The sequence below is a fragment of the Aotus nancymaae genome, unplaced genomic scaffold, assembly GCF_030222135.1.
Source record: "Aotus nancymaae isolate 86718 unplaced genomic scaffold, 86718_ANA_hifiasm-v0.15.2.pri h1tg000003l, whole genome shotgun sequence".
In the NCBI taxonomy this organism is placed as follows: Eukaryota; Metazoa; Chordata; class Mammalia; order Primates; family Aotidae; genus Aotus; species Aotus nancymaae.
Genome location: NW_026988414.1, coordinates 72,729,327 through 72,756,778, shown reverse-complemented (window position 1 = coordinate 72,756,778; position 27,452 = coordinate 72,729,327). Strand labels below are relative to the sequence as shown.

The 27,452-nt window shown below is 55.8% G+C and overlaps 1 protein-coding gene across 4 annotated transcripts; it reads left to right on the top strand.

The window, feature by feature from the left end:
* The first annotated feature begins 784 nt into the window (after positions 1–784).
* On the top strand, positions 785–27,452 carry STRA6 (signaling receptor and transporter of retinol STRA6). 4 transcript variants are annotated; one of them, XM_012475925.2, is made up of 19 exons: positions 785–1,419; positions 2,143–2,270; positions 7,061–7,127; positions 7,447–7,532; positions 9,023–9,162; positions 9,496–9,519; positions 10,665–10,831; positions 12,570–12,692; positions 15,627–15,694; positions 15,875–15,951; positions 16,216–16,277; positions 17,776–17,938; positions 21,818–21,893; positions 22,886–23,019; positions 24,484–24,601; positions 24,685–24,786; positions 25,467–25,630; positions 26,000–26,155; positions 26,689–27,452. In XM_012475925.2, exons 2-19 carry the CDS (start codon positions 2,158–2,160, stop codon positions 26,850–26,852), a joined length of 2,004 nt encoding a protein of 667 aa, XP_012331348.2. In that variant the 5' UTR covers positions 785–1,419; positions 2,143–2,157; the 3' UTR covers positions 26,853–27,452. The 4 variants fall into 4 exon arrangements, with proteins under 4 accessions (XP_012331348.2, XP_012331350.2, XP_012331347.2 ...); XM_012475927.3 differs by lacking the exon at positions 785–1,419 and adding an exon at positions 1,605–1,667; XM_012475924.2 differs by lacking the exon at positions 785–1,419 and adding an exon at positions 1,636–1,707.

Genomic DNA, 27,452 nt, shown 5'->3' with positions numbered 1-27,452 from the left:
CCCTCCTGGAGCTCACACCCGGGCCTGGAAGCCAAGCTTCCCGCATCCCTGGGATCAGAAGGGCCAGTGTGGGCTCCTGCATTACATCAAATAAAGCTCAGGGTCAGCTCTGAGTCAGCAGACGCTCATATCTCTGTGGGATGGTGGAGAGCTACAGAGCTCTCTTCCTGCCAGAAGAGCCATTTGGGAAGAAGGGGGAGGAACTCAGGCTAGTGGGGAGCTCAGGCCCTAATACTGCCCTGTGGGCTTGGGAATTTGAATGAGAGCCTCCAGGATTTCAAGCCCTGTCTACTCTTGAGACTTCACCCTTGCTGTTGTTCCCTCCGTTGGGAACACCCCACCCCATCCCCATCCTGAACCTGCCACCCTCTGGTCAGCTGACTCTCCCCTGCCCTTCGGATCACCACGAAAAGGTTATTTTCTTCAGGAGTATCCCCTACACCCAAATACTCTTGGACTAAATTCGGTTTCCCATGGTACAGACCAGCTCACCAATGCTTCCATTTGCAACCCTCAGGCTTTGGAGGGGATTTACTTACCTGGCCTAGCCCCTCTGAACTGTAATCTCTCATGCCCTAGGGCTTGGAACAGTGCTGGCCCGTAGTAAGTGTTCAATAAATTTAAGTTAAAAGACTGACTGACTGAATGAATGAATGAATGAATAAATGAATGTCTTTTTTTAAAAAGCTATTGAGGCCAGGCGCAGTGGCTCACACCTCTAATCCCAGTATTTTGGGAGGCCGAGGCGGGTGGATCACCTGAGGTCAGGAGTTTGAGACCAGCCTGGCCAACATGGCAAAACCCAGTCTTTATTTTAAAAAAAAAAAGTGCTTTTGAATGACTGTCTTAGCTGGTAGGGCCACAGCCCAAGCCCCTTGTAGGGTATCAGAAGGACAGAGACCCTCACAGTTTCAGGGGCCTAAACCTCCACCAGGGACAGTGGCCTGAGAACTGCTTTCTACCTTCTCCTGTGTCTCGCCCCCACCTCCGGGTTGGGGCAGGGGTCCTGCTTCTGGGGAGGGAGGATGGGGAGCAGTCCTCCACCCTAGCCCAGACCTTGCCTTGCTCACCCTCAGCTTCACCCCAGGAGGAGCAGGAGGCAGGCGGGGCTCTTCTTGCCTACCCGTGGTTCTGGTTTGTGTTTAAAGAGCTGATTTCCGCCTTGTGGGGGTGAGTTATCTCCTTGTGAAATCAAGTTGTAGGAACAAAAAGCGTTTACCGGTGAGACACATGTTGCCTCCTTCATGGAAACCCTAGGAGAAGGAACAGACAGACTCCCCCTCCCTGCCTCTGCCCCAGCCCAGCCCCAGCCGTCAGTCTCCCGAGGTGGTGGCTGTCGTGCTGGACTCCTGTCAGTGCGGGGCACTGCAGAGGCGGCGGGCAGAGGCGTGGGAGCTCTGGGGCAGGCGCTGAAGGCAGGTATGTGTGTGAAGTCAGGTGCGGGGGTGGGGGCGGCTCCTGGCCACACCCTTGCAGGGCTCATGCCGCCAATGGTGCTGGGGCCGCCTCCCCGAGGAGGGGGGCTTTGTCAGGGATTATGTTGTGTTTCCATCGCCCAGGCCCAAAGGGGCCAGAAAGGGGAGGCTGAGGCTGGGGGAGGGGCTCAAGGGAGTCCAGCTGGGAGGGCTCAGGCCCGCAATGCGGAATGGCCCGTGGCCTGCCTACAGGTTCATCTCTGCAACTCCTTCCTCCCTGGGCCGCCCTCTGGTGTGTCTGTGGGTCTGTCTAGGTGGGCTTGGGGAGGGGGAAGGAAGAGGCGTCTCTGCAGGCAGCTCAGACTGGGCAAGCCTTCTTTGAAAATGGTCCCTGGAACAAACGCCTGCTGGAGGTGGGTCAGACAGACAGATGCACCAGCAGGAGCCCCGGGGCCCCAAGGGGACAACTATCTCTGCAGGGGCGATGCGATGGGCGGGAAGGGAGGAGGGGACACGAGAGGCCCTCTCCTCCTCCTGTGCCAGCTTGCTCAGGCCCTCAGTCCCAGACGGGCTTTTCCCAGAGAGCTCAAAGTAAGAAAGTAACCTTTCAGATTAAAGAGAAATGTTTCTTTGTTTGTGTTTTCGGTCTTTCTTTTTTTTTTCCCTCTCTCTTTTAAGCCTCTTTTCACATCTGTAATGCTTTTTTTCCTTTCATCTGGGGTCAAAGGAGAAGGGCTCGAGAATGTCGTCCCAGCCAGCAGGGAACCAGACCTCCCCCGGGGCCACGGAAGACGACTCCTATGGCAGCTGGTACATTGATGAGCCCCAGGGGGGCGAGGAGCTCCAGCCAGAGGGGTAAGTGTGGGATCCCCCACCTCACTCTGTCAGCCGGCAGAATGGGGTGTGGCAGAGGTTGCAGCTGCTGCCAGGGAGCAGCTCCTGGGCAGCAGCTGCCAGGACTGGCTCTGCGGCTCATTTGCTGTGTGACCCTGGGCAAGTCAGAGCCTCTCTGGGGCCCATTCAATCTCTGCCTCTGTTACAGGAGAACAGCACCCCTCACCCTGCTGTTAAGATACTTAAGACGGTGGCTCACACTTGTAATCCTAGCACTTTGGGATGCCAAAGCGGGCAGATCACGAGGTCAGGAGTTCAAGACCAGCCTGGCCAATGCAGTGAAATCCCGTCTCTACTAAAAATACAAAACTTAGCCTGGCATGGTGGCGCGCACCTGTAATCCCAGCTACTTGGGAGGACGAGGCAGGAGAATCGCTTAAACCCAGGAGGTGGAGGTTACAGTGAGCTGAGATCGCACCACTGCACTCCAGCCTGGGCAACAGAGATAGACTCCGTCTCAAAAAAAAAAAGAAAGAAAGAAAAAAAAAACAAGATACTGAAGGCTGGTCACCTAAAAAGCACCTGTGTGATGTGTTAAAAATACAGATTCCAGGGCCCCATCCTTGCAGATTCAGATCCTTCAGATCCACAGGGATGGCTCTCTGGGTGATTCTGGCCCATAGCCAGGATGGGGAAGCTTCTGGGAGCAGTTAAGGCAAGCATACCAGCCTTCGAGGGGTTACTGGTTGCTGCCGTGAGCATTTGGGTGTGGTGTTTCCAAGTGTCAGGTTCTCTGGACAGGCTGGGGGACTGGGGGGAGGCAGAGAACCAAAGGTGGAGAGCCTGGGGAGAAGTCACTGAGGAAACATGCACCCTTGTTGTCTTTGGATGGTCTCAGAGGATGAGGAGAGCCTGTTCCCTTTAGCAAGAGTGCTCAGGCCAGCCCAGGGACCGGGGAGGCGGCCTGCCCCAGGGTGGCCTGAGGACCCAGCCACAACTGCTTTGCCCAGATCCATTCTATCGGGGTTTAGTCTGAGCACCCTAGTGGAGGAGCTGGGCCTTCTGTGTCCGCCTCGTCCTGCCAGGATGTCTTGCCTGTGGAGGACCTAGAGCCAGTTCTCCCCTGCTGTTCCCGGGCCTGGCCCATCCCCTGCCTCCCTGCTCTGTCTGAGGGTTTGGAGGAGTGGAAAGGTGAGGCTGGGGGTTGCCGAGCCAGATATGTGCACATCTGTTCTCCATCAAAACCTGAAACTTGAGAAGGAAAAATCCTTGCGTGCCTCCCCAGGGGCTGGGGCTGTGGCCTGGCTGGGCTTGGGTCACCCAGCAGGGACAGAGCTCCACCCAGGCCTGGGGGAAGAAGCTGTTGTTTGGAGGACTCAGGGTTCTGACCACCTGGAAGCTAGCCCGTACTCAGCCAAGGCGTGCTCCCCCACCTCAGGCTCGGCACGTCCTGCTGTGTTTGTGTGGGCTGCGAGGGACCAGAATGGGGAGAGGCCTAAGAACCCATGAGGATGGCCTCTGACCTAGGTGAAGGCTCTAATCTGAAGCTGTGTCCTGGGGAGCCTCAGGGCCCAGGCACTGGCCGGGGACCAGGTGCCTGCAGCCGGCTCTGTAGCTGTAGTCTCAGAATAAAGTTGTGTATACGTCAGGCACTGGGTGATGAGGACTCCAGTCCCTAATGTGTGTGACGTCTAGAAGATTCAGCTCCTTTCTCCCACTGCAGGACGTGGCACCCATAAGAATAAAGAGATTTGTTTGAATCCACTTACTCGGCCAAACCAAGCTGAGCTGCCTACCACCCCCCTGCCCCCAAAGGTGGGAACAGAAAATTGGGAGCTCAGGGAAATCCCAAGGAGATGAACTTGGGCTCACCTCTGTGTGAGTCAGACGCCTGGGGCACATGGTGCATCAGAGCTTTGAAGAGCTCTGGGGTGCCCCGGCACTCTCAGGCTGGAGTTGGGGTGGATAAGCACTGATGGCAGTGGAATCAGCCACAGAAATTTCCTAAAATCCGGAACAGGTGGTCAGAACCCTCAATGGCTCAGACACCCTCAGTGGCTTCCCGGGGCCTCCCATGCTTGCTGTAACCTCATCTCACCTGACCTCTGGGCTGCAGTCAAACTGGAAGGCTTGCCCGGCCCCATCCATGCTGCCTGTCGCCTGCCCCTCTGCTTCCTCACGCTGTTCCCTCCACCTGGAGCTGCTGTTCCCCTTCTTTGCCTAAAGAGATGCTAACCATCTTTTGTTTATTTATTTTTTGAGATGGAGTCTCGCTCATGCCGCCTAGGCTGAAGGGCAGTGGCACGATCTCGGCTCACTGCAACCTCCCCCTCCCAGGTTCAAGCGATTCTTCTGCCTCAGCCTCTTGAGTAGCTGGGATTACAGGTGCCCGCCATGAGGCCTGGCTAATTTTTTTGAATTTTTGTTGTTGTTGTTGTTTTGAGACAGTCTCGCTTTGTCACCAGGCTGGAGTGCAGTGGCATGATCTTGGCACACTGCAGCCTCCACCTCCTGGGTTCAAGAGATTCTCCTGCCTCAGCCTCCCGAGTAGGTGGGATTACAGGTGTGTGCCACCACACCTGGCTAATTTTGTATTTTTAGTAGAGATGGGGTTTCTCCATGTTAGTCAGACTGGTCTTGAACTCCCGACCTCAGGTGATCTGCTCGCCTCGGCCTCACTAAGTGCTGGGATTACAGGTGTGAGTCACTGCGCCCAGCCACTAATCATCTTTTAAACTCCACTCAGATACCACCTCCTCTTACCCAAAGTTCTTCTTCCTCTGCGTCCTTCAGTGCCTGCTTGTGCCTGTCCCAGAATCAAGCTCACCCCCCTCCCTGAGGTCTTTGTATCTGTGCCATCCTGCCTGTCCCATGGCACAAAACATGGGCCCACAAGCCGCCAGCCAAACATTTGTTCATTACTGTGCCACCTGACGTCCCCATCTGACCTCTCACACTGAGCTGAGGGGTTGGATGGGGACCTCAGGTGGTACAGAAAGGGCCAGAAGCTCCCCCAGGCAGGGCCCTGGAGGGCGTTTCTGGTGGTGGGGGTGGTTTGGGGTGAGGTCCCTAAGAAAATGGTCAGACTATTTCAGGGACAGTTTTCCAAGTCCCTGCTGGGCCCAGGTGTCCAGGGTGGAGCAGGACCCAGTCAGGTGGGGAGATGCAGGCTGCGAGGGAGGGCTGCCCTGCACACCGGAGCGAGACGCCTCAGAGCGCCTGAGACTGGAGTGCCCACAGTGGGAACCTCCCCCTGTGTGGCAGCTACTTCCGAGCGCAGTCGTGCTTTGGGAAGAGGCTGGTTTCCTGGCCAAGAAGCTGCCCAGAGCTGACTTATTCTGCCTCTCACCAAGTGACTGATTTCTTTCCCACCGCTCACAGACCTAGCTGACCCATCAGAGGGTCCCAGGGCTCTGAGCTCCCCTGGATGATACAGCCTTGATGCCCCCCTTCATACAGTGGAGGGTGCGCCGGTGGGCGGCTGAGCCCTCTGGGCAGGCAGGGACTGGCTGCAGCCCAGGCTCTGTCTCAGGCCCTCGACCACCAGACCCCACCAGCCTCACCCACGCTGCCATCCTCCCTTCTGGCTCTCCCAGGCCCAAGCTGGGAAAACCCGGAGCTCCACCGCTCCCCAGGGACCTAGTTCTGCCTGCTGTCCCAGGGCTAGGGCTCAGAACTCTTGCCTCACTCCCTCTCTCTGCCACATGATTCTGCCGGGGAAGTGGAGGGTTTTGTTGTCCAGTGACCTGTCTCCACTGTGGGCCTACCTCTGTGCTCAGCCAGGGTGTGCGCAGGACCTCTGCCAGGCCATAGGGAGCCTCTGTGGAACTGGAAAACGGGATCCCCACTTAGGTGCATTCAGCTCAGCAGGTGCTGGGTTTGGTGAGCAGCATGGTCTGGATCTCAGACCACACTCGACCCCTTGGCTGAGCATCTTTGTGCGGTGGGCAACCTGCGTGGCTGTCCATGGAGGCTGTCAATGTCAGGGAAGCAGGAAAAGAGGGGGACCACGGGAGATCATTTTAGTCACAGGCCAATCTCAGATGGCAGCGGGTAGAGGGCAAAGCAGAGGGCCAAACCCTTGACTGCTTGACCCAGGTCGTGTGCTCAACCGCAGTTCTAAGAAGAGGTCTGTGAGACCAGGAGCAGTCAGAGGGGCTTCCTGGAGAGGGGAGGCCTTGAAGGACAGGAAGCATCTAGGTGAGCAAGAATAAGCGCTCAGCTGGGCACAGTGGCTCGCACCTGTAATCCCAGCACTTTGGGAGACTGAGGTGTGAGGATTGCTTGAGCTCAGGAATGCAGGACCAGCCTGGGCAACATGGTGAGGCCCTGTCTCTACTAAAAATACAGAAAAAAAAAAGCCAGACATGGTGGTGCACACCTGTGGTCCCAGCTACTCAGGAGGCTGAGGTGGGAGGATCATTTGAGCCCAGGAGGCTGAGGCTGCAGTGAGCTGAGATCGAGCCACTGCACCCCAGCCTGGGTGACAGAGCAAGACCTTGTCTCAAAAAAAAAAAAAAAGAAAGAAAGAAGTGATCAGACCAAGCCAGTCCACTCCGCTTCCCTCAGGAGCCTCCTGTCTCCTTAGTCTTATAACTCCAGAGCTTGGCATGGGGCCGCACATCACAGGGACACGAGGGCCCCAGAATGACCCTGAGAAGGTGGGACTGGGAAGGCTTGTGTAGGAGGGATCAGAGGGTTGAGGGAGGTAGTGGGTAAAGCCTCAGTGTGAACAGTCTTGAATCCCAGACCCATCTGCACACCCACGGGGGCCTGACGCAGGCCTGAGCCAGCCTTCATTTGCTCTGCAGGGAAGTGCCCTCCTGCCACACCAGCATACCACCCGGCCTGTACCACGCCTGCCTGGCCTCGCTGTCAGTGAGTCCCACCCAAGTTGAACCTGGCTTGCAAGCTGCTGCCAGCCTGGGCAGTGGGACCTGGGTTCCCCGCTGGGGCTGGTGAAGGCGGGCCCTGGGAGGTCCTGGGTTGGGGGAACTATCTGGGAGTTCTCCCAGCTTGGGGGCCCAAACCAGGAAGCAAGTCCTACCTCCCAGGTGTCTGTCACCTTTTGACCAGTCCCCAAGATGCGACGTGAGTGTGCACTGGGCAGGTAGGGGATGTCCTGGGGCCTGAGCCAAGCCCTCACACTCAGGGGAGGCCTGGGCACGGCAAGCTCTCCTCTGTGCTCTCCTTTCAGATCCTCGTGCTGCTGCTCCTGGCCATGCTGGTGAGGCGCCGCCAGCTCTGGCCTGACTGTGTGCGTGGCCGACCCCGCTTGCCCAGGTTGGTGCCATGGCCTGGGCACTCCTACTCAGGGGGCCCAGCTGACAGGGTCACTCTGGGAGGGTGGGTGCTTTGTTAGGTACCTAAAAGGCAGCTCTGGCTTCAATGACACCCCTACCTGCCTCCACCTGGGGCTTTCCTCATCCCCACCCAGGTCTCCAGGTTTAGTCAGGACCCCCAGAGGAAGGGGGAGGGACTCACTCAAGCCCACCTGGGAGAAAGGACTCCAACCCAGACCCCTAGGGAAACAAGCCTGACAGGACCCAGCTTCAGAGTGTACCTTCCCAGGCAGCCAGCCCTTCATGTGTGGATTGACTGTGACCGTCCAATGCCATCTTGACCCTCATCTTCCCTGAGAGTGTCACCTGGACCCTGATGCTTGAAGGCAGATTTATGGGGACTGACCTCTATCCCCTATAGCTGGAACTTTCTTTCTTTCTTTCTTTCTTTTTGAAATGGAGTCTTGCACTTTTGCCCCAGCTGGAGTGGCTCATTCTCGGCTCACTGCAACCTCTGCCTTCTGGGTTCAAGAATTCTCCTGCCTCAGCCTCCTGAGTAGCTGGGATTAGCACCCACCACCACGCCCAGCTAATTTTTTTGTATTTTTAGTAGAGACGCAGTTTGACTATGTTGGCCAGGCTGGTCTCGAACTCTTGACCTCATGATTCACCTGCCTTAGCCTCCCATAGTGCTGGGATTACAGGCGTGAGCCACCGTACCTGGCCTAGCTGGAACTTTCTTCTCCTATCTCCTTCAGCCCTGTGACCCCAGAGCCTAGGACAGGCATGATCCTGAAGAGATGGGGCTGGGCAGGCTGGTCACGAGAGATCAGAGGGTTGGGGCAGGTGATGGGTGTCTCCCTGGTGTAGGCAGCTTCATATCCCAGACCCAGACTGCACCGAGGCAGGTCTTGCTGTGCTGGTTTTGTGGGGAACCAGCCTGAGGTCTCCAGGTGGCCATGGAAAGAGCTTGCCCTGGCTTGGGGGGTGCTTGAGGGAGAATGAAGCTCTCGGAGCATGAGTGCAAGCTGCAGTGGGTCTGAGTGGCTTGCCCTGAGCCCAGAGGGGTGATGCCTGGGACAGCTGTGCCCGCTGTGTGCCCTCTGCCCCAGCTCCACACACAGCCCAGGGCGGTGGCCATCGTACAAGGATGTTATGACTCGCTGAGTTCTCTGAAGGTTTGCCAGCCCAGACAGACAGACCAGTTAATGTGGAGGTGGCTGCTTCCTGGAGCTTCCAGGGTGGGCGGAGGGAGCAGTCCTAGGGCTTGTTCCCACTGTATGTGTATCCCAAGTCCCTTTGGCAAAGGGCTCGGAACTTGATAGATAAGAGGCACCCCACAAATATCTATGGAATGAATGAATGAAGGGGCCCCCCCATCCAGAAAGTGGGACTGACTCCGCCTCCTTGGTTTATGGAACACAGCCTGGAGGTAAGGGGGGTGCAGGGGCTGAGCAACTCCCTCCTGCCCTGTCCCTGACTCTGTGCCAGCCCTGTGGATTTCTTGGCTGGGGACGGGCCCCAGGCAGTGCCTGCTGCTGTCTTCATGGTCCTCTTCAGCTCCCTGTGTTTGCTGCTCCCCGACGAGGACCCGTTGCCCTTCCTGACCTTCGCCTCACCACCCAGCCCAGGTACTCACTGCCCCCAAGGTCTTAGAGTTGGTGTGATGGGATGGGGATAGGGTGGGGTCTTGGAGTTTTAAGCTTGGCTCAAGGAGATGAGGGTAACAGGAACAGCTGTCAATGAGATGGGCTGCTCTTCTGAGACATGACCTCTTCAGATCATCCAGTCTTTACGACGATGCCACAAAATATGCATATTAGCCCCATTTTGCAGTGGAGGAACTGAGGGCCAGGGAAATAGTATCTTAAATTGAATATTTACTCAGGCACCATGATGAGCATTATATATACACCTTCTCATTTTGCCTGTACTAATATACTGTGATTTTTTCCATTTTACAGATGGGAAAACTGAGGCTCCAAGAGGTAAGTTGACCAAGATCAGAGTTGTGTAGCGTCCTAAAGGGTCCTTTGAGCCCCTTCCTGCTGGTGCAGAGATGAGAAACTGTAGAAATAAAAGACACAGACACAGAGATAGAGAAGAGAGAGCTGGGCCCGGGGGTCCACTGCCAACCAAAGCGTGGGGACCTGCAGTGGCCCCGAGTGCCTGGACGCTCTGACTTTTATTGAGTACAAAGCGGTGGGCACGGAAGGCAGGGTGAGGTAATGGTGGTCGGTGATAGGGTCAGGCAAATCACGTGTCTTGAAGACGGGGGCCTAAGGCTTTCAAGTAGCCAAGGCAAGGAAAAGAGCTAATGCGTCAGCGCTCTTCGCATATTTGACAAAAATATTAAGGACACTGAGATTATGTTACTAATATTAATTCTTATCTTCTGAGAAAAAGGGAAACCAGGTGCAGAAGCAGAACATGAGAGTAGACATGGAACGTGACCACTGAAGCACAGCATCACATAGAGACAGTTAAGCCCCCGGATGTCTGTGGGCCTCCCTGACAGCCATCAGGCCTTACCACAAGAGCTTGGAGAAGTGGAGTTTTCTCCAAACTTCCCCAAGAAGGAGATGTCTCAGCCATTTTGGACGTCTTCTTCCCTAGCTGGCTGAACAGCGGGCGCTTTCCCAGCGCTGGCGCTGCCGCACAGCCGAGGCGCCCTCCAGCAGCCCGTATGCAGGCGTCACAGAGGGCTTAGAGCAGCTTGCCTTAGGATCACTTTGTTCACAATGTCACCTCAGTTCCATGCTTCATAACCTGATAGTCTTAGTAAAATCAAAGGTTATATTGAGTATATATCTTTATGATTATAAGTGAGTAACTATAAGACTATATATGATTACATAAAGGAATAACTATGTGCCTACATTTCTAATTCTTTTCTAAATCAATATGTGTGTGAGAACAGGCTGAGGCTTCAGACCCTTGTCACGGCACTTGTGGGGTTTCCCCCCTACAGAGTTGAGACTAGTCAGAGCCTGGATTTGAACCAAGGGCTCTTGCCCACTGAACATGCTGAAAGTCTTGGAAGCTGGAGACAGGAGAGAGTCCTGGGCGGGCTCACTGCAGGCCCCATGTCTGCCCCTCCAGCGTGGGTCTCTCTGCTTGTTTCACCTTCCAGGATCCTGGAAGATGCTGGGCCTGCTCTATTACGCTGCCCTCTACTACCCACTGGCCGCCTGTGCCACAGCTGGTCACAGAGCTGCACACCTGCTCGGCAGCACGCTGTCCTGGGCCCACCTCGGGGTCCAGGTCTGGCAGAGGGCAGAGTGTCCCCAGACTCCCAAGGTAACGGCTGATCACAATGGCCTAGAGCAGAGGGGTGCACAGAATAGCCTGCCCAAACCAGGGTGCCCCTTTGAGCACTGCTTCCCTGCAGCCTGCCACTGCGTGTGGGATTCCATGCCTTCAAACACGTGCCCCTTCCAAGCTGGGCTGCTCTGCAGGAGAGGCAGGGAACAAGGCGGCTGGGCCCAGCCCTCAGGAGCTTTCAGTCTAGGAGTGGGGGGAGAAGGGGAAGAGGGCAGAGTAGGAGGAAGAGAAAGCCTGAAATGCCCCCCACCCCCTACTCCTGTGTGAGTGATTCCTCAGCCTCCCTTGGATCAGGCTGGAGAGGGAATGGACACGAAGTGGGATGGAGGCTGGCAAGTGTGAAGTCAGGGATGGTCTCAGAGAGCTAAGAGGAGGATTCCAGAACTTCAGAACCCTGTTCACTGGCTTCTGGCTGGGGCTGTGAAGCTGTCCAGTCTAGAACCCAAAGAGTGATGGTACAGGCTTTAGAGCCAGACAACCTGAGTGTGAATCCAGCTTCACCACTTCATTCATTCACTCACCCATTCATTCAACAACATATCTGAAGCACATACTCTGCACCAGGGACATTTCCAGGCACAGGACTATAGCTGTGAACAAGACAAATGCAGTCCGTAGCCTCCCAAGAGCTGTCATTCCAGAAGGGGAGACACAATACACAGACAAAATGATACCAGGTGGTACCAAGTGCCCTGGGGAAACAGTGCCACCTTTCTTAGACTGTTTCTTCATCTGTCCATGGAGCTGATAGCACCAATCCCTCAGGGTGGAGGTAAAGACTAGGAGGTTGCTTTGATAGGGGGCACTTGGTGACTGGGTGCGGTGGCTCATGCTTGTAATCCCAGCACTTTGGGAGACCGAGGTGGGCAGATCAAGAGGTCAGGAGTTCGAGACCAGCCTGGCCAGCATGGTGAAACCTCGTCTCTACTAAAAATACAAAAATTAGCCAGGCATGGTGGCGGGTGTCTGTAATCCCAGCTACTAGGGAGGCTGAGGCAGGAGAATTGCTTGAACCCGGGAGGCGGAGGCTGCAGTGAGCCAAGACCGTGCCATTGCACTCCAGCCTGGGCAACAGAGCAAGACTCTGTCTCATAAAAAAAAAAAAAAGAAAGAAAAGAAGGGGGACCTGGTGGCTCTTTTTCACCACCTAGAATAGAACCTGGCACATACTAAGTTCTCAATAAAAGTATATTGAACCAAAAGATAAATAAATGAGTATACAAAAGGCCCACTCCCAGGAAGGCCTCAGCCCTGGGAAGTAGGGCATAACCTTTCCTGATGCCCAGGTTGAAAACTATATGTAGGCGCAGGCAGGCGTTGGTGTGATTTTCAGAACTGTTCCTAATGTTCTGGGAACACAGAAACAGAAAGTGGTGTCCCTTCCAGGCCTTACTCCAGCCTTGGTCAGGGAGGCATGGGGTGGAGGGTGCTGGAGAGAAGCAGAGGATCAAGTGACCTCCTCCTCTTGGCTGCTCTGAGGCCTGTGTGGGTCCAGGAGCCTGGGGGAGGGATGAGCATCTCTGCAGAGCTCAAGAAGGGGAAGTGGGCAGGTTTGCGCTGGGTAGCAGGCTGGGAACCATAGTGCTGAAGCCTTCCCGTGCCCCTCCCCACCCAGACCGTCCTCAGGGCCTAGCGCGAGGTGGGAAGGGCAATGGATTCTGGTTCTTGCCTGAGGGAAGAAAGTGGAAGGTAGTCTGTCTGTGTGTTTGTCCAGGTCTACAAGTACTACTCCCTGCTGGCCTCCCTGCCTCTCCTGCTGGGCCTCGGATTCCTGAGCCTTTGGTATCCAGTGCAGCTGGTGAGAAGCTTCGGCCGTAGGACAGGAGCAGGCTCTGAGGTAAAGGGGCAGGCCTGGGATGAGCTCTTCCTCAGTACCCAAGACAGCCCGACTCCCCCATTTCTGTGGTCCCAGATACATGGCTGCACTTGGTGTAGAGCCCAGCACAGAACAGATGCTCAGAAAATGTTTGCTGAGTGATTGCTTAGCCCTCCCTCCCCAGGCAAAGGCTGGGCCGGGCCCTAGACTGACACCCAGGATACCCACGGCACTGAGCTGTGTGAGTAGTAGGGACTCCACAAAGCAGAACTGAGTCAGAAGACAGGAGAGTCATAGCTCTGTCTGTGAAATGCTGAGATCTGGCTGGAGAGACAGCCTGGAGCCTTGTGTGTAATCCCAGTTCTGCACATACTGAGATGATTCAGGAAGTGCCCAGGGCAGAACTGCATTATGAATCAACTCCAGGTTGGGTGTGGTTGAAGAATTTCAGATAAAGGGGAGGGCTGGGAGGGCTTCCTAGAGGAGGTGGATTTTAGCAAGGGCCTGAACGACGGAGAATCCAGAGTGAGGACAGAATAAGGAGAAGGCACAGGAAAGAGCATGGGTAAAGGGGAAGAGATGGTTTTGTGTCTGTTTTGTTCATTATATTTGCAGCACTGGATGAGTCTTAGCCCTTAATAGATACTCAGCAAATATTTCTGAATTTTTGGATAGACGGATGAATGGATGGATGGATGGATGGATGAATGGATGAATGGATGGATGGATGAATGAATGGATGGATGAATGGATGAATGGATGGATGGATGGATAATGAATGGATGGATGGATAGATGGATGAATGGATGGATGGATAGATGGATGGATGGATGGATAGAGGGATGGATGAATGGATGGATAGATGGATGGATGAATGGATGGATGGATGGATAGATGGATGGATGGATGAATGGATGGATGGATGGATGGATGGATAGATGGATGAATGGATGGATGGATGGATAGATGGATGAATGGATGGATGGATGGATAGATGGATGAATGGATGGATGGATGGATGGATGAATGGATGGATGAATCAAAGGAAACGTGTGGAACAAAGGATGGGTGGATGAATGCTCATGGTAAGAGAGGATTTTTTTTTTTTTGAGATGGAATCTTGCTCTATCCCCCAGGCTGGAGTGCAGTGGCTCGATCTTGGCTCACTGCAATCTCCGCCTCCCGAGTTCAGGAGATTCTCCTGCCTCAGCCTCCTGAGTAGCTGGGACTATAGGCACGCACCACGACACCCAGCTAATTTTTGTATTTTTGGCAGAGACGGAGTTTCACATGTTGGTCAGGCTGGTCTCGAACTGCTGGTCTCGGGATCCATCCGCCTTGGCCTCCCAAAGTGCTGGGATTACAGGCGTGAGCCCTTGCTCCCGGCAGGAAGAGATAATTCTTAGAAGATACTTCGATCTTACTAAAACGCCTTCTAAGCACCTACCATGTGTCAGACCCTGGGCTCAATGCTGTGGACTTGCAGCTGGTGGACTCGTGTCTGACCTCCAGGAGCTCCCAGCGTGGTGGGGGAGACAGATGCAGCACCAAATACCTACAGTGCTGTATGAGATGTGCAGCGGGGTTGGGACTGCAGGTGCAGGGCGGGAGTCCGGTACTTCTTTCTGGTGAGAGAGGAGGAAGAGGAAAGCTCTGCAGAGGCCCTCACAGGGGAAGCAAGGACAGACTCAGGAGAAAGGCTTAGGACACAGAGGCCAAAGGGTTTGGCTCCTGTTCAGACAGGGCAGGAGAAAGAAAGGCTTGATGGAAGGCATCTGGGCAGCCAGCATTAGGCGGTGATGCCAGCTGCTGGGCCAGGGAAGATGGAGGAGGAGCAGGTGCTCCTTGGACGATGCTTGGTCCTAAGTGTGTGCTGCTCAAAGTCTGGAGCTCAGCAGAGGGGCTGGGACTGGGTGTTAACTCGGCAAGGTCAGACTGAATCCAGAGAATGAGTGAGATCCCGAGGCAGGATGGAGAGCCCTGGGTCCCCCTTGGGCTACTCTGGTCTGAGAAGGCCCAAGGACTCTGGGCTCGGCTCCCGCTTGGCAAGCAGGGAGTTCTGAGCACTTGTCACTCCTGCCCTCCTGATGCTCACACTCCTCGAGGAAGCTGGAGTCTCCCGTTTTTTACAGCTGGCTCTGAAGAGGGAGCGCCCCCCTCCCCAACCCTGCCACCCAGGGCATGTTCCTTTACCTTCTCTTCCAGGGTTTCCACCGCCCCACTCCTCTCTCCATTACCAGCCTTTCCTCCCTAGGCTGGAGAGGTGTTAAATCCTCTTTGGACTTTGGTCAAAGAGGTTTAAGTCTCAAAGGACCCCTGTCAAGCTTTGAGCTGACCCACTCCTGCCCTGGATCCCAGGGTTGTCATGGCAACAGGTGACAATTGCCTGTGTTCTCCCAGTGATTCAGGGCAGGGGCTCACTCCATCTTCCCATGAGCCTCTGCCACTTCACAGGCAGCTTAAGGCCTGGAATGTGGCTTAGACAAATCTGGTCACCCTTGTGATCTCCCTTGCGTAGTAGCAGGAGGAGAAGGCTGAGGGAGTCTGACCTGGAATGACCCCCTCCTGCGTCCTGGGATGTGCCCTTGGGACACACGCTTCCCTCTGCCCCAGTTTCAGCCAGCAGAGGCCAGAGGGCTGCGGGTGGGAAGAATCAGTGATGAGATGTGACTGAGTAAAGCGGGTGAGAGCTGGAGACAGATCTTAGGAAGAACTTCCTGTTATTGATGGCTCTTTGATAGGAGACTGGCCTTGTATTTGAGAGAGAAAAACGACGCTTTGGAGGGCATGGACCTCGTCCCCACAACTCAGCCCCCTCTGCACTCACCACCACCGCCATAGCCAAGAAGTTTTTATGGAGCACCTGCTTAGTGAACACGCTGGTTCCCTGAGCCAAGGACCCGCGGATGGCTCCAGGCAGGTCTCATCTGCTCGTCTAATTGTCTGTCTCCACAGGGGCTGCAGAGCAGCTACTCTGAGGAATATCTGAGGAACCTACTTTGCAGGAAGAAGCTGGGAAGCAGGTGGGGTCTCTTGCACACCCTCTGTGGGCTGGTGGATAGGGCTGGTTAGCAGCTGTGCTTGGCGAGCTAGCACTGGACAGCATGGCAGGGGCAGAGGGGCAGAATGACCAGCTTCTGGGGCTGGCTGTCGGGGAAGGGACTTCCCCTGAGGACCCTGCACCTGCCTGGGTCTTTCTGCAGCTCCCACACCTCCAAGCACGGCTTCCTGTCCTGGGCCTGGGTCTGCTTGAGACACTACATCTACACTCCACAGCCAGGTATGGGGTTGGGAGCTGAGGCCACGTGTGACAGGGGACGTTACCCTCCTGTGCACAGAACAGCTGCAGTGGAGGGCTGGCTCCTGCTCCCTGGAATCCTTGCCATCAAGAGGGACAACTGCCAGCTCAGGACAGGGGGAAGACCCTGGCCCGGCCTTGGTCATCCAGGGTCCTGCTGGCCCTTTACCTGGGCCCCTTGGGAGGGAGGAGGGCTCCCGGGCCGGAGCGGTGTAATTCTCACACTTCTTCTTTTGAGGACCACAGGATTCCATCTCCCCCTGAAGCTGGTGCTTTCAGCCACCCTGACAGGGACAGCCATCTACCAGGTATGTTCTGCACCCTCTACTGCCATCTGCCTCTGGAGCCCTGCCCTCTACCCCAAGCCCAGAGCAGCTCCGGCCCAACTCAGCTCTCCAGGTGCCCCATCCAGAATCCTGGCCAGCTGCTGCCAGCCATCTTGGGAATTCTGGCTTCCCCATAAGGGCAGGGGTGTTCACTCTTGGACTCACATAGTGACCCAGTGCATTCATTTTGGAGGCCATGTAAACGCGAATTTAAATCCTAGCTCCATTATTTACCTCCTGTGTGACCTCGGGCAAGTTATTTAACCTCTCTGAACCTGTTAGCTCATCTGCAAAAAGGAGGAAATAGAATAACTTTCCTCTTTGAGTAGTTGGGAAGATTTAGTGAGATGCATGTTTGAGAAACTCTGCCTCACCACCTCCAAGAAAAACAACAACAATTAAAATCATGGGAGGTAGGTATGATTTTCCCCACTTTGCAGATGGGGAGAATGGAAGCTCGGTGAGGTGAATTCTACTTGGCCAAGATTCTGCACAGCTAATATCTCAGCGGAGCCAAAGTTTGAATCCAACGCTGTCTAGCTTTAATGCCTGTGCTCATTTACTCTCAACAGCATAGAGAATCCAGAAATTTTACATTCCGAAGTTTAGATAGATAGATGATGGGTAAAGGAAGGTGCAGACACAGCACCTTCAGTATCAGAGGTGGATCTCCAGGACCCCCTCCATACCAAAATACAAAGGCTCAAATTTCTGATATGCGATGGTGTAGTATTTGCATATAGCCTACACACATTCTCCAACATTCCTCGTTATCTCTAGCTTACTTAAAATACCTAACAAAAGTGCTATGTAAATAGCTGTCCTACTGTATTATTTGTGCTATTTGTATTACGTTGTTTTTTTGAGTTTTTTGAGACGAAGTTTTGCTTTTGTTGCCCAGCCTGGAGCGCAATGGTGTGATCTCGGCTCACTGCAACTTCCGCCTCCTGGGTTCAAGCGATTCTCCTGCCTCGGCCTCCCGAGTAGCTGGGATTACAGGCGTGCGCCACCACATGTGGCTAATTTTGTATTTTTAGTAGAGATGGGTTTCTCCATGTTGGTCAGGCTGGTCTCGAACTCCCGACCTCAGGTGATCAGCCCACCTCGGCCTCCCAAAGTGCTGGGATTACAGATGTGATACAGTGTTATTTTTTGTTGTGGCTTTTTTCCCCAATTATTTTTGATCTGTGCTTGATTGAATTGGTTGGTTGTGGATGTGGAGCCCACAGACCCGCAGGGCCGACTGTATGCAGTTACAGTGCTCGAAGGCATGCCTTTGGCCTGTTAAGCTATAATTGCACCTGTGTAATGTCCTCATTTAGAGGTATGAGGACCTGCTGTACGGGGCAGATAAGAACACTGATGGGCAGTGGGCGTGTGGCTGCAGCCTGTGTGCTGCCGGTTTCTTCCCACAAGTCTCCCCTGTTAGCACAGAAAACTCTTTTCCTGGGATGGCGCCCTCACCACAGGGCTCTTCCAGGTGGCTCTGCTGCTGCTGGTGGGCGTGGTCCCCACCATCCAGAAGGTGAGGGCAGGAGTCACCACGGATGTCTCCTACCTGCTGGCCGGCTTTGGGATCGTGCTCTCCCAGGACAAGCAGGAGGTGGTGGAGCTGGTGAAGCACCATCTGTGGGCTCTGGAAGGTGAGGCCTCCAGGGAGCCCCAGAGGGCTGCAGTGGGGATTGAAAGCTGAGAGACACAGGTCTGTGTGCTAGTCAGCCATGGACACACTGGGGGCCCTTGGACATGCACCTCTGCCCACCCCCCATCCTTCCCCTCTCTGGGTCTCGATTGCCTCACCTCCAAATTGGGGCATTTGGCGCTTCTAGTTCTGAGCTTCCATGAAACCTGGAGGGACATCTCAGCAGCTCCTGTCCCTTGCCTGCTTCTGTGGCATCTCCCCATGCCACCCCAGTGTCTCAGACCAACTCTCTGGGCATGGAAATTAGGAAGGATGGGTGAGCTGAGGGTAGGGAAGGAGGAAGAAGATGGTGAAGGGGACGGTGAGGATTTCTGAGCGAATCCTCATGGCAGGGGGCTGGCGCTGGGCAGGGTGCATGCTTTCTCTTCCCTACTCCCTGTCTTCTGGGGCCATCTCCTTTCTCCTTTCCTCTGACAATGAGCTCCTGACCCAGGGAACCATCCCGGCCTCCCCTTCTGTGGTCTGATGCCTCCTGCAGCCATCTACCTACTCTGCCTCCTGGGCGCTCCCAACAGCCCTGTGGAGGGGACTGAGAAGTGGCCCCACTTGACACACGGGGAGGAACTTGCCTGAGGCCAGCCAGCAGGGCAGAGTGCAGCCAAGAGAACGCAGGGCTCCTGCAGCCTGAGAGGGGCTCTCTCCATCTCAAACTTAGAGAGTAAATGCTGCTCTATTTGAGACGAAGCCTGGTGGTCACGACTTGTGAGGCTTGCACCCTCGACTGACTTAGGGGCCCCGGGCTGGGACGGACAGGCCCCCGGCTTCTGAGGAGTAAGATGCGATGGTCAGAGCGAGGGCCGCCAGCATTGCAGGTGGAGCTGTGTCTGCTCCGCAGCTGTGCCTGAACATTAACGTCATTCTCATCCCACAGACCTAGGTGTGCTGGCCATGGTGGGGGCAGGGAGTCGGGGTGGGCAGAAGTGCATGCAGTGACCGCTTCCTCCCCTGACCACCTCCACCATCTCTCTGAGCACCTCAGTTCCCGTACTAGATGCTGCCCTGGAACTGCTGCTGGGGCCCACAAACTGGACAGATGACAAATTCCTGACGAGCTGAAAACGACCTCTCCCGGGAGATTTTCCAAGCTGGTTGCAACCTGGCTTATAGGCAGGTGCAGACACGGTCCGGGTCAGCCCACAAGCAGCTTCAGACCCTTGCTCACAGTGACCCTGTAGCATCATTGATCCCAACTCACAGAGCAGGCAATTGAGGCTCAGAGGCAAGAAGAGACACGTCCAGAGCAAAGGACTGACTCTGCTTCTACTCATCATGCCTTACATTTATAATTGCATGTTGCAGTTTCCAAGCTCAAAGGCTCCCACTTGGGATCTTCTTGTGCCAAATAGAGCAGCATTTACCCTCTAAGTTTGCAGATGAGGTATACTGAGGCCCAGGAGGATTCAAGATGCGGCCAAAGCCACCCCGCCACATGGGCTCGAGTGTCCCTTGGTCTGTCCTTCACCTAAGGAGCTAATGTCGTCTTAGCTCAGAGCTTCTCTTGGGACTGCCTTGCAGCACTTAGACCATAAGCCTTGTTCACAGAGAGCTCAGAGGCAAACTAGATGAGAGTCTCTGCTCCATCACTTACAAGCTGAATGACCTTGGGCAAAGCGCTTTACCTCTCCTGAGCTCAGTTTCCCCACCTGCAAAATGAGCGCTGGCATGAAAAAGGCCCTCAGTCACATGAGGGAAGACAGATCTATCCCCAAAGCAGGGCCTAGAAGGAGGATCCCAGAGGTGGCAAACAGCAGGAAGATTGTGTGGGTGCTGGGGTTTGGGGGACCCAAGTTGGGAACCCGTGGAGGGAGAGAGAGGTAGGAGGTAGACGGATGGAGATCAGAGGCTGGGCCTATGGCCAACGGGACTGCTAACCCTTCAGCCTGTGTTGGCCTATTCACTCACCAGCCTAGCCTCAGCAAGAGGGCTGCTCACTTCCTGGCAGCAGACAGTCTAGAATATGCCCTCACTGCAGCCCAGCTGGCCCCAGCAGGGGCACTGTGGAGGCTGGAGCTGTGCATGCCCATCGCTTTCTCCCAACCTCGCTTCTGAGAACAGTGTCCCGCAAGGGTCCTGGAGGAGGGAGCAAGGGACTGGCCGAAGGGCCTGGGTTTCTGTAGCATCATTCTCAGCCCTGGCTGAATCTGGGAACCATCTGGTGACTTTAACATTCCCCATGCTCAGGCCCCATGCCAGACCTACTGAATTGGAAGCTCTCAGAGTGGAGCCAGCCTCTATGATTGAACAGCTCTCCCAGTGAATTTTTTCTTTTTTCCTTTTTTTTTTTTTTGAGATGGAGTCTAACTCTGTCACCAGGGTGGAGTGCAGTGGCACCATCTCGGCTCACTGCAACCTCTGCCTCCCGGGTTCAAGCGATTCTCTTGTCTCAGCCTCCCAAGTAGCTGGGATTACAGGCGCCTGCCACCACGCGCAGCTAATTTTTGTATGTTTAGTAGAGACGAGGTTTCACCATATTGGTCAGGCTGGTCTCGAACTCCTGATGTAAGGTGATGCACCAGCCTCAGCCTCCCAAAGTGCTGTGATTACAGTCTCAGTGATTGTGATGCAAGCGAAGTTTGAGAGCCACTGCAGTAAGCACCCAAGAAATATATGTTGATTGATTGATTTCAATTTATTGCTGATGGGTATGTGATGAAGGCTCTGCCTTCGGAAAGTCCCCAGAGCAGTGGCTGTCAGCTCTGACTGCATGCAGAATCACCAGTGTTGCCTTCACAGCTGAGGCTGGGTCCCACCCACAGAAATCCTGATTTAACTGGTTTGGGTGCAGGCTGGGCCATGGGCAGGTTTTAGCAGCTCCAGGTGATCCTAATGCACCGGCAGTGCTGAGACCCACTGCTCTAAGCCCCGTGGCTATGTGGAACTAGCATTCGCCTTTTCTGTGTTTGCTCTCCCCGCACTTGAGATTCTGGTGATAACACGGGCACCAGGAACACTTTCCTAGGCTGACTGATGAGACCAGGGTGCAGGCATCCCAGGCTCATTCTGGATCTGCTTGGAAACGGTGGCACACCTCGCTTTCTCATTCCTAGCAGCGTGGCTGGCTGGGCAAAAGCCCTCTCTCTGCGCCTCGGTTTCTTCTTCAGCCCAGTGGGAACAGTCCTTCTGTCTAACCTCGTGGGGTTACTGTGACAGTCTGCTGTGACAGACGAGTTGGATGTGGATGTAGGGTGGGAGAGTTGCAACCTGCACCCCGATCTTCTTAAACACCCGGGCTTGTTCACGACACACCGTCATGCATACACTCATTGTGTGCATGGCCAGGGAGGGGGCTGGGCGATAGCAGCTGCCTCCCTTATTCTGATGGACTCAGGCCACACTGGTGTGGACTCAGACCCTCTATGCTCTGAATGAGGGCCGTTAGTGCAGACCTGGATGGGGCTTATGGCTCACGTGATCCTGGGAGCTGGGCAGCACAGCAGCGCGCTGGGCAGTATGTTCACAAGCCAGTGGGGGCCTGGGGAGATGGAGTGCCCTCCTGAAGGCCACATGGCCAAGGAGCAGTGGAGCTGGAGGCAGATGCCAGGTTGGATGGGGGTCCCACAGCAATGGAAGCAGCAACAGCGGGGTGAGGACCAGGTCTGCAGGCTCTTGGCCACTGCGTATCACTGGGAGGAATGGGTGGCTGAAGTCATTGGCTTACACTGGATTTGAGAGTCAGGAATGGGGCCAAGAGGCCTCCACTCAGAGTGTGGTGTGGGGCAGGGGGATCTCCCCGCCAGGCACCACCCTGGCAGGGGTTCAGAGGCCCCCAGGAGACCCTCCAGGCTCTGACGTCTCCCTTTGCTCCCTCTCTGCCCACCAGTTTGCTACATCTCGGCCTTGGTCTTGTCCTGCTCACTCACCTTCCTGGTCCTGATGCGCTCACTGGTGACACACAGGTGAGTGGCAGGCTCTGGCTCACCCGGCGCAGAGGTGGGGAGGGAGTGGAGTCCTGTGGGCCTTCGGGGAGGCCCTGGGGCTGGAGGGAGGGAAGGGCTCTGCCGGCCCACCTGAGTGTGGCCACCTGCGATGGAGGGAGAAGGTGGGGCTGGGGCTGCCCTTGTACCTTCCTGTCTGGTTGGGGAAATGTCTGCGAGTATGCGGGACACAGGGCACCACCACTCAGGGTGGCACGTGGAGCTTGCCCTCGGAGTAGGGCCCACCAGGTGGGCTGGATGAGAGGGAAGGCGGCCTGGGGAGGCTGCACGTGCCCGGAAATGGAAGAAGAGGTAGGAGGTGAGGACTGTGGAGGTGACAGCAGAGGCTGGGTGGCCCTGCCATGTGAGAGTGTGAGTGATGGGTGGCCTGGAGGCACAGGGCACTGGAGAGGCAGTGTGGGTCTCACCATGCCACCTCGCTTGCCCTGCAGCAGTGAGTGGTGAGGAGCACTGAAGGCCCAGGGCAGGTGGGAAGGGGCAGCCTGGGCACTAACCCGTGTCAGAGAACTAGCCTGTGTGTCCTGTGCACGTGCCAGGCCTCAGAGCTCCTCCCAGGGATCCTTTCCACAGGCCACCCCCTCCTTCTCCTGGCATTCAAGGCTCCCCAGCCAGTGCCTGCCTTACCTCCATCCCTGGTGGCTGCGCTGTGTGTCACTTCCATTCTCACTGTTGTTTCTCACTTTTCTGACTTGGCTCAAGTTGAGCCTTCTGCCTGGTTTTGTCTTCCTCGTTCACCCTTTAAGTCTGCCCAGATATCACCTCTTCCAGGAAGCCCTCCCTGACTTCCCAGGTCGGGTTAGTGGCCTCCTCCCAGCTCCCACAGTTCTGGGCTTCCCTGCTGATGGCTGTGGGTTGAAATTCTATTGGAAGTCTGGCCAGTTGCTGGCCCAGAGGAGGATTTAGGGAGAGTGTGTTGCTCTCTGAGGTCTCTGCCTCCCTGGCTCCCACCCCAGGACCAATCTTCAAGCTCTGCACCGAGGAACTGCCCTGGACCTGAGTCCCCTGCACCGGAGTCCCCATCCCTCCCGCCAAGCCATATTCTGTTGGATGAGCTTCAGTGCCTACCAGACAGCCTTTATCTGCCTTGGTGAGCCCCCTTGTGCCCGCCACACCCAGCCTTGGACTGGGCCCCGCCTCGGACACTGGCCCTAGTGGAGAAGTGTGCTTAGCAAGTACTGCCCTCAGAGATTGTACTTGCTCTGGGGCAACAGCAAGACGAGGGACCCCCCTGCCTTCCCTGCCCTTAGGAAGCTTACTCAGGGTAGGGGTACAGGAGCCCTCAGGAAATTGAGTGAGTTACCTCCACATGGAGATGAACCCCGGGTGCCACCAGGTATTTACATGGGGGTGGACCCAGGTCTGGAGGTGTCAAATTCAAGATGGTACTTTCCTGCTTAAGAAAGGGCTGTGTCGGTCCGGGCGCAGTGGCTCATGCCTGTAATCCCAGCACTTTGGGAGGCCGAGGCGGGCAGATCACAAAGTCAGGAGATCGAGACCATTCTGGCTAACATGGTGAAACCTCGTCCCTACTAAAAATACAAAGAATTAGACAGGTGTGGTGGCCTGCGCCTGAAGTCCCAGCTACTCAGAAGGCTGAGGCAGGAGAATCACTTGAACCCTGGAGGCAGAGGTTGCAGTGAGCCGAGATTGAGCCACTGCAGTCCAGCCTGGTGACAGAGCAAGACTCCATACAAAAAAAAAAAAGAAAAAGAAAAAGAAAAGGAAAAAGAAAGAGCTGTGCCACAATAGGCTACCTACAGAGGTAATGAGATCCCTGTCACTGGAGGTATGCAAGCAGGGTTCCATGGATATTGTTGGAGTCTGCAAAGGGTGTCCTGCCCTGAGAGAGTTGGGCCAGATAACCTTCCAGGACCCCTCCCAGCCCCAAGTTTCTGACTCTTCCCTTGGGTACTGCAGTGAGAAGAGCACTCTGCAGGGTGAGGGGCTGTGACCAGCATTGCACATCCAAGGGCCTCGTATCTCTCCCTCCAGTTCCTTCCATTCTCACCTCCTAGCGGGAGGAGAAGGACGGTAGAGGGATGGAGGAATTACTAGGATGAAAGTCACAGTGTCTATTCTCCGTAGCCCTTATGCTCCAGGCCCTTTTGCAGGCATTGTCCTCTAATCAACTGGCCAGATTATTTCAATGGACAGTCCTCGGGCACCTACCATATGCCAGGCTCTGGCTTGAAGGAATGCAAACATCAGTTTAAAATGTAGTCTTATCCCCCAGTAACACGAACTCAGGAGAGACTGGAGGGAAATAACATTTGCAAAGTACTTTGTGATTTTAAGAGTTTCCACAGATGTTATCTCATCGGATCCTTATAATCGCCTCTGAGGTAGGGACTATTATCCCCATTTTACAGAGGAAGAAACTGAGGCTCAGAAAGGGAAAGTGACTTGTTCAAGGCAGCATAGCTAGGCAATGGCAGAGCAGAGATCTAAGACCAGGCTGCCCAATTCCAAAGCCCCTGGTTCTGGGGCAGCGGGGATGGCCAGCTTTCATAGAACCTGTCATTTGTCCCCGTGCCACTCCTGCCCCGGGCAGGGCTCCTGGTGCAGCAGACCATCTTCTTCCTGGGAACCACGGCCCTGGCCTTCCTGGTGTTCATGCCTGTGCTCCAGGGCAGGAACCTCCTGCTCTTCCGCTCCCTGGAGTCCTCGTGGTGAGTGATGCAGGACATGGAGGGCTCGGGGACTCATTCTCAGAGGCCCGCTAACGGCGACCACCTCTCTTTCCCATTGGCAGGCCCTTCTGGCTGACTCTGGCCCTGGCTGTGACGCTGCAGAACATGGCAGCCCACTGGGTCTTCCTGGAGACTCGTGATGGACACCCACAGCTGACCAACCGGTGAGGAGGCACTTGGGCTTGTGGCTCCCTGAGTCCCTCAGCCTCTTCTTCACCGTCGCTCTCTTTTTGTGTCCTTCTCCCTCCACTGCCATCTCTCCCCCTCCCTATCAAGGAGCCCAGAAGATAGTAGAAAGAGCTCGCATTACACATAGAGAAAAGGGACAATGTCTCAGCCTACTTCAGAGTGCCTCTCTGCATACCTGCCACGGGGCCGGAAGTACCCCCATGAGCCTTTCTTGCTTTGGGAATCAATCAGCACTGCTGTCCCCTGGATCCTCTGCTTCCTCAAAACCATGCCCCTCCCCGCTTTGTAGCAAGGAAGATCCATGTCAGGTGACAAGGCTGTGAGAGAACCTTGGCTCCCGGGGAACTTGGAATTAGCAGACAGGGGACCCAGAAGGCATCAGGGTCATAGAAAGACCCAGACCGAACTGGACTTAAAGCCCAGCTCTACCACTGAATAGCTGACAGCCTTGGCTAAGTTGCCCAATCTCTCTGGACCTCAGTTTCCCATCTCCCAGGGTGGTGGGTTGGAAGAGAGAAGGCCTTGCCCAGGGCGGATTGCACGGAAGACATAGCAATAGATGGTAGGCGCACAGCTCTGGGCATCCAGGTCTGAGCCTGACCCTGGGGAGGGGCTCTAGGGGAGGGCCTGGCTCAGCTTTCTTCTCCCACCCCAGGAGGGTGCTCTGTGCAGCCACCTTTCTTCTCTTCCCCCTCAATGTGCTGGTGGGGGCCACGGTGGCCACGTGGCGAGTGCTCCTCTCTGCCGTCTACAACACCATCCACCTCGGCCAGATGGACCTCAGCCTGCTGCCACCGAGAGCTGCCACTCTTGACCTCGGTAAGGTCACTGGGTCAGGCTGGAGGGTTGCTGAGGCTACCCAGGCAGTGAGGAAGGCGTCCGCCCTGCCCCAGGCCTATGCCAGATGGTCAGTTCTCCCGATGTCTGCAGCTGCATGTGCCACCTGAGTGCCCCTGCGCTGTGCTCGTGTGGTTCTGTGGCATGCGCGCCGGGCGTGGGGTTCTAGCAGGTCCACTGTGCCCAGGCAGCAGCTGTGGCACGCGCCTGGCGTGTCTACAAAGTTTGGATGCAGGCTGTGCATGTGCACTGTGTGTGTGTGTGTGTGTGTGTGTGTGTCTTAGGGGATGTCTGGATGCCTCTAGTCTGGCCCCTGCTCCCCCAGCACTGCCATCCGCCACCCCACCCCAGGCTACTACACCTACCGCAACTTCTTGAAGATTGAGGTCAGCCAGTCACATCCAGCGGTGACAGCCTTCTGCTCCCTGCTCTTGCAAGCGCGGAGCCTCCCACCCAGGACCACGGCAGCCCCCAAGGACAGCCTCAGACCCGGGGAAGAAGACGAAGGTGCGGCCTTCCGCTGGGAATGGGGGAATAGAGCCTACCCAGCTTCTCCCAGGAAGGATGCGTGCCCCTCCCCAGCACTCAGAGTAGGCGCCAGGAAAATTTTCACTTCCCCTCTCCCTTGGCTGCCTTTGGTGGCCCCTCCTGGTCTGATCTCAGGGTAATTTTTTCCATGGTATGAACACACACATACACACACCCTACGTGTGCACCCGGAGAGAATGAAACAGCTGCCTTGCTCAGGGGCTCTGTCATTGCCCCCACTTCTCCCTTGGGCCAGGGAGTATGACCTCCTCCTTTCCTTCTGCCCAGAAATGTGGAGTAGGGAGGGGACAGTAAGCCAGCGCCAGGCCCTTGTGCCACCCCGCTTCCAGTCTATCCACAGACCTCACGCCCCACTTCCATGCACTGCCTACAGGGGGCATCCTAACCACCTGCTCTACGCCTGGGATTTTCAGGCTCTCTGCTCGGGTCCGAGGGCCAGGGGAGGCTTGGCTGGGTGTTTGAGTGACTCACAGAAAGTCCGTCTCTCTCAGGGATGCAGCTGCTGCAGACAAAGGACTCCATGGCCAAGGGAGCAGGACCCAGGGCCGGCCGCGGTAGGGCTCGCTGGGGTCTGGCCTACACGCTGCTGCACAACCCAGCCCTGCAGGCCTTCCGGAAGACGGCCCTGTTGGGTGCCAATGGTGCCCAGCCCTGAGGGCAGAGAAGGCCAACCCACCTGCCTGTCTGTGTTGAGGTGCGTTCCCACCCACCATCCTCCTCCCTCCCCGGCTCTCCCAGCATCACCTGAGCCATGCAGCCTGGATCACCGTGGTTGTGTGGAGGTCTGTCTGCACTGGGAGCCTCAGGAGGGCTCTGCTCCGCCCACTTGGCCACGGGAGAGCCAGCAGGGCTTTTGAAGAAAGAAACTGGTGGGTTAGGGCCTTGCTCCAGGAACCAGTCGAGCCGGGGCGGCCACATCCAGGCCTCTCTCCACCCTGGCTCTGCCACCAGCCTTGAAGGGCCTCGATGAAGCCCTTTGCTGGAATCATTCCAGCTCAGCCCTGCCTCCGCCTTGGCCTTCACACTATGGAAGCAGCCAAGGTGCTTCCTCTCCCGTTCAGTTCCACGGCCCTCTCTGGGGAGTGGCTGGAAGGCTCCCTGGCCTCTGGCTGCAGGGCAGCCCAAGTCACGACTCAGACCAGGTCCCGCACTGAGCCGCCCACACTCGAGAGCCAGATATTTTTGTAGTTTTTATGCCTTTGGCTATTATGAAAGAGGTCAGTGTGTTCCCTGCAATAAACTTGTTCCTGCGAAA

Bases quoted from the DNA above. Each gene is read 5' to 3' on its own strand.
- STRA6 (XM_064382474.1), top strand. From the start codon at position 1,800: ATGGTCCCTGGAACAAACGCCTGCTGGAGGTGGGTCAGACAGACAGAT. The intron at 17,939-21,817 runs GTGAGGCCTCCA...TCTGCCCACCAG, and splicing joins CCATCTGTGGGCTCTGGAAG to TTTGCTACATCTCGGCCTTG. The intron at 26,156-26,688 runs GTGCGGCCTTCC...CGTCTCTCTCAG, and splicing joins ACCCGGGGAAGAAGACGAAG to GGATGCAGCTGCTGCAGACA.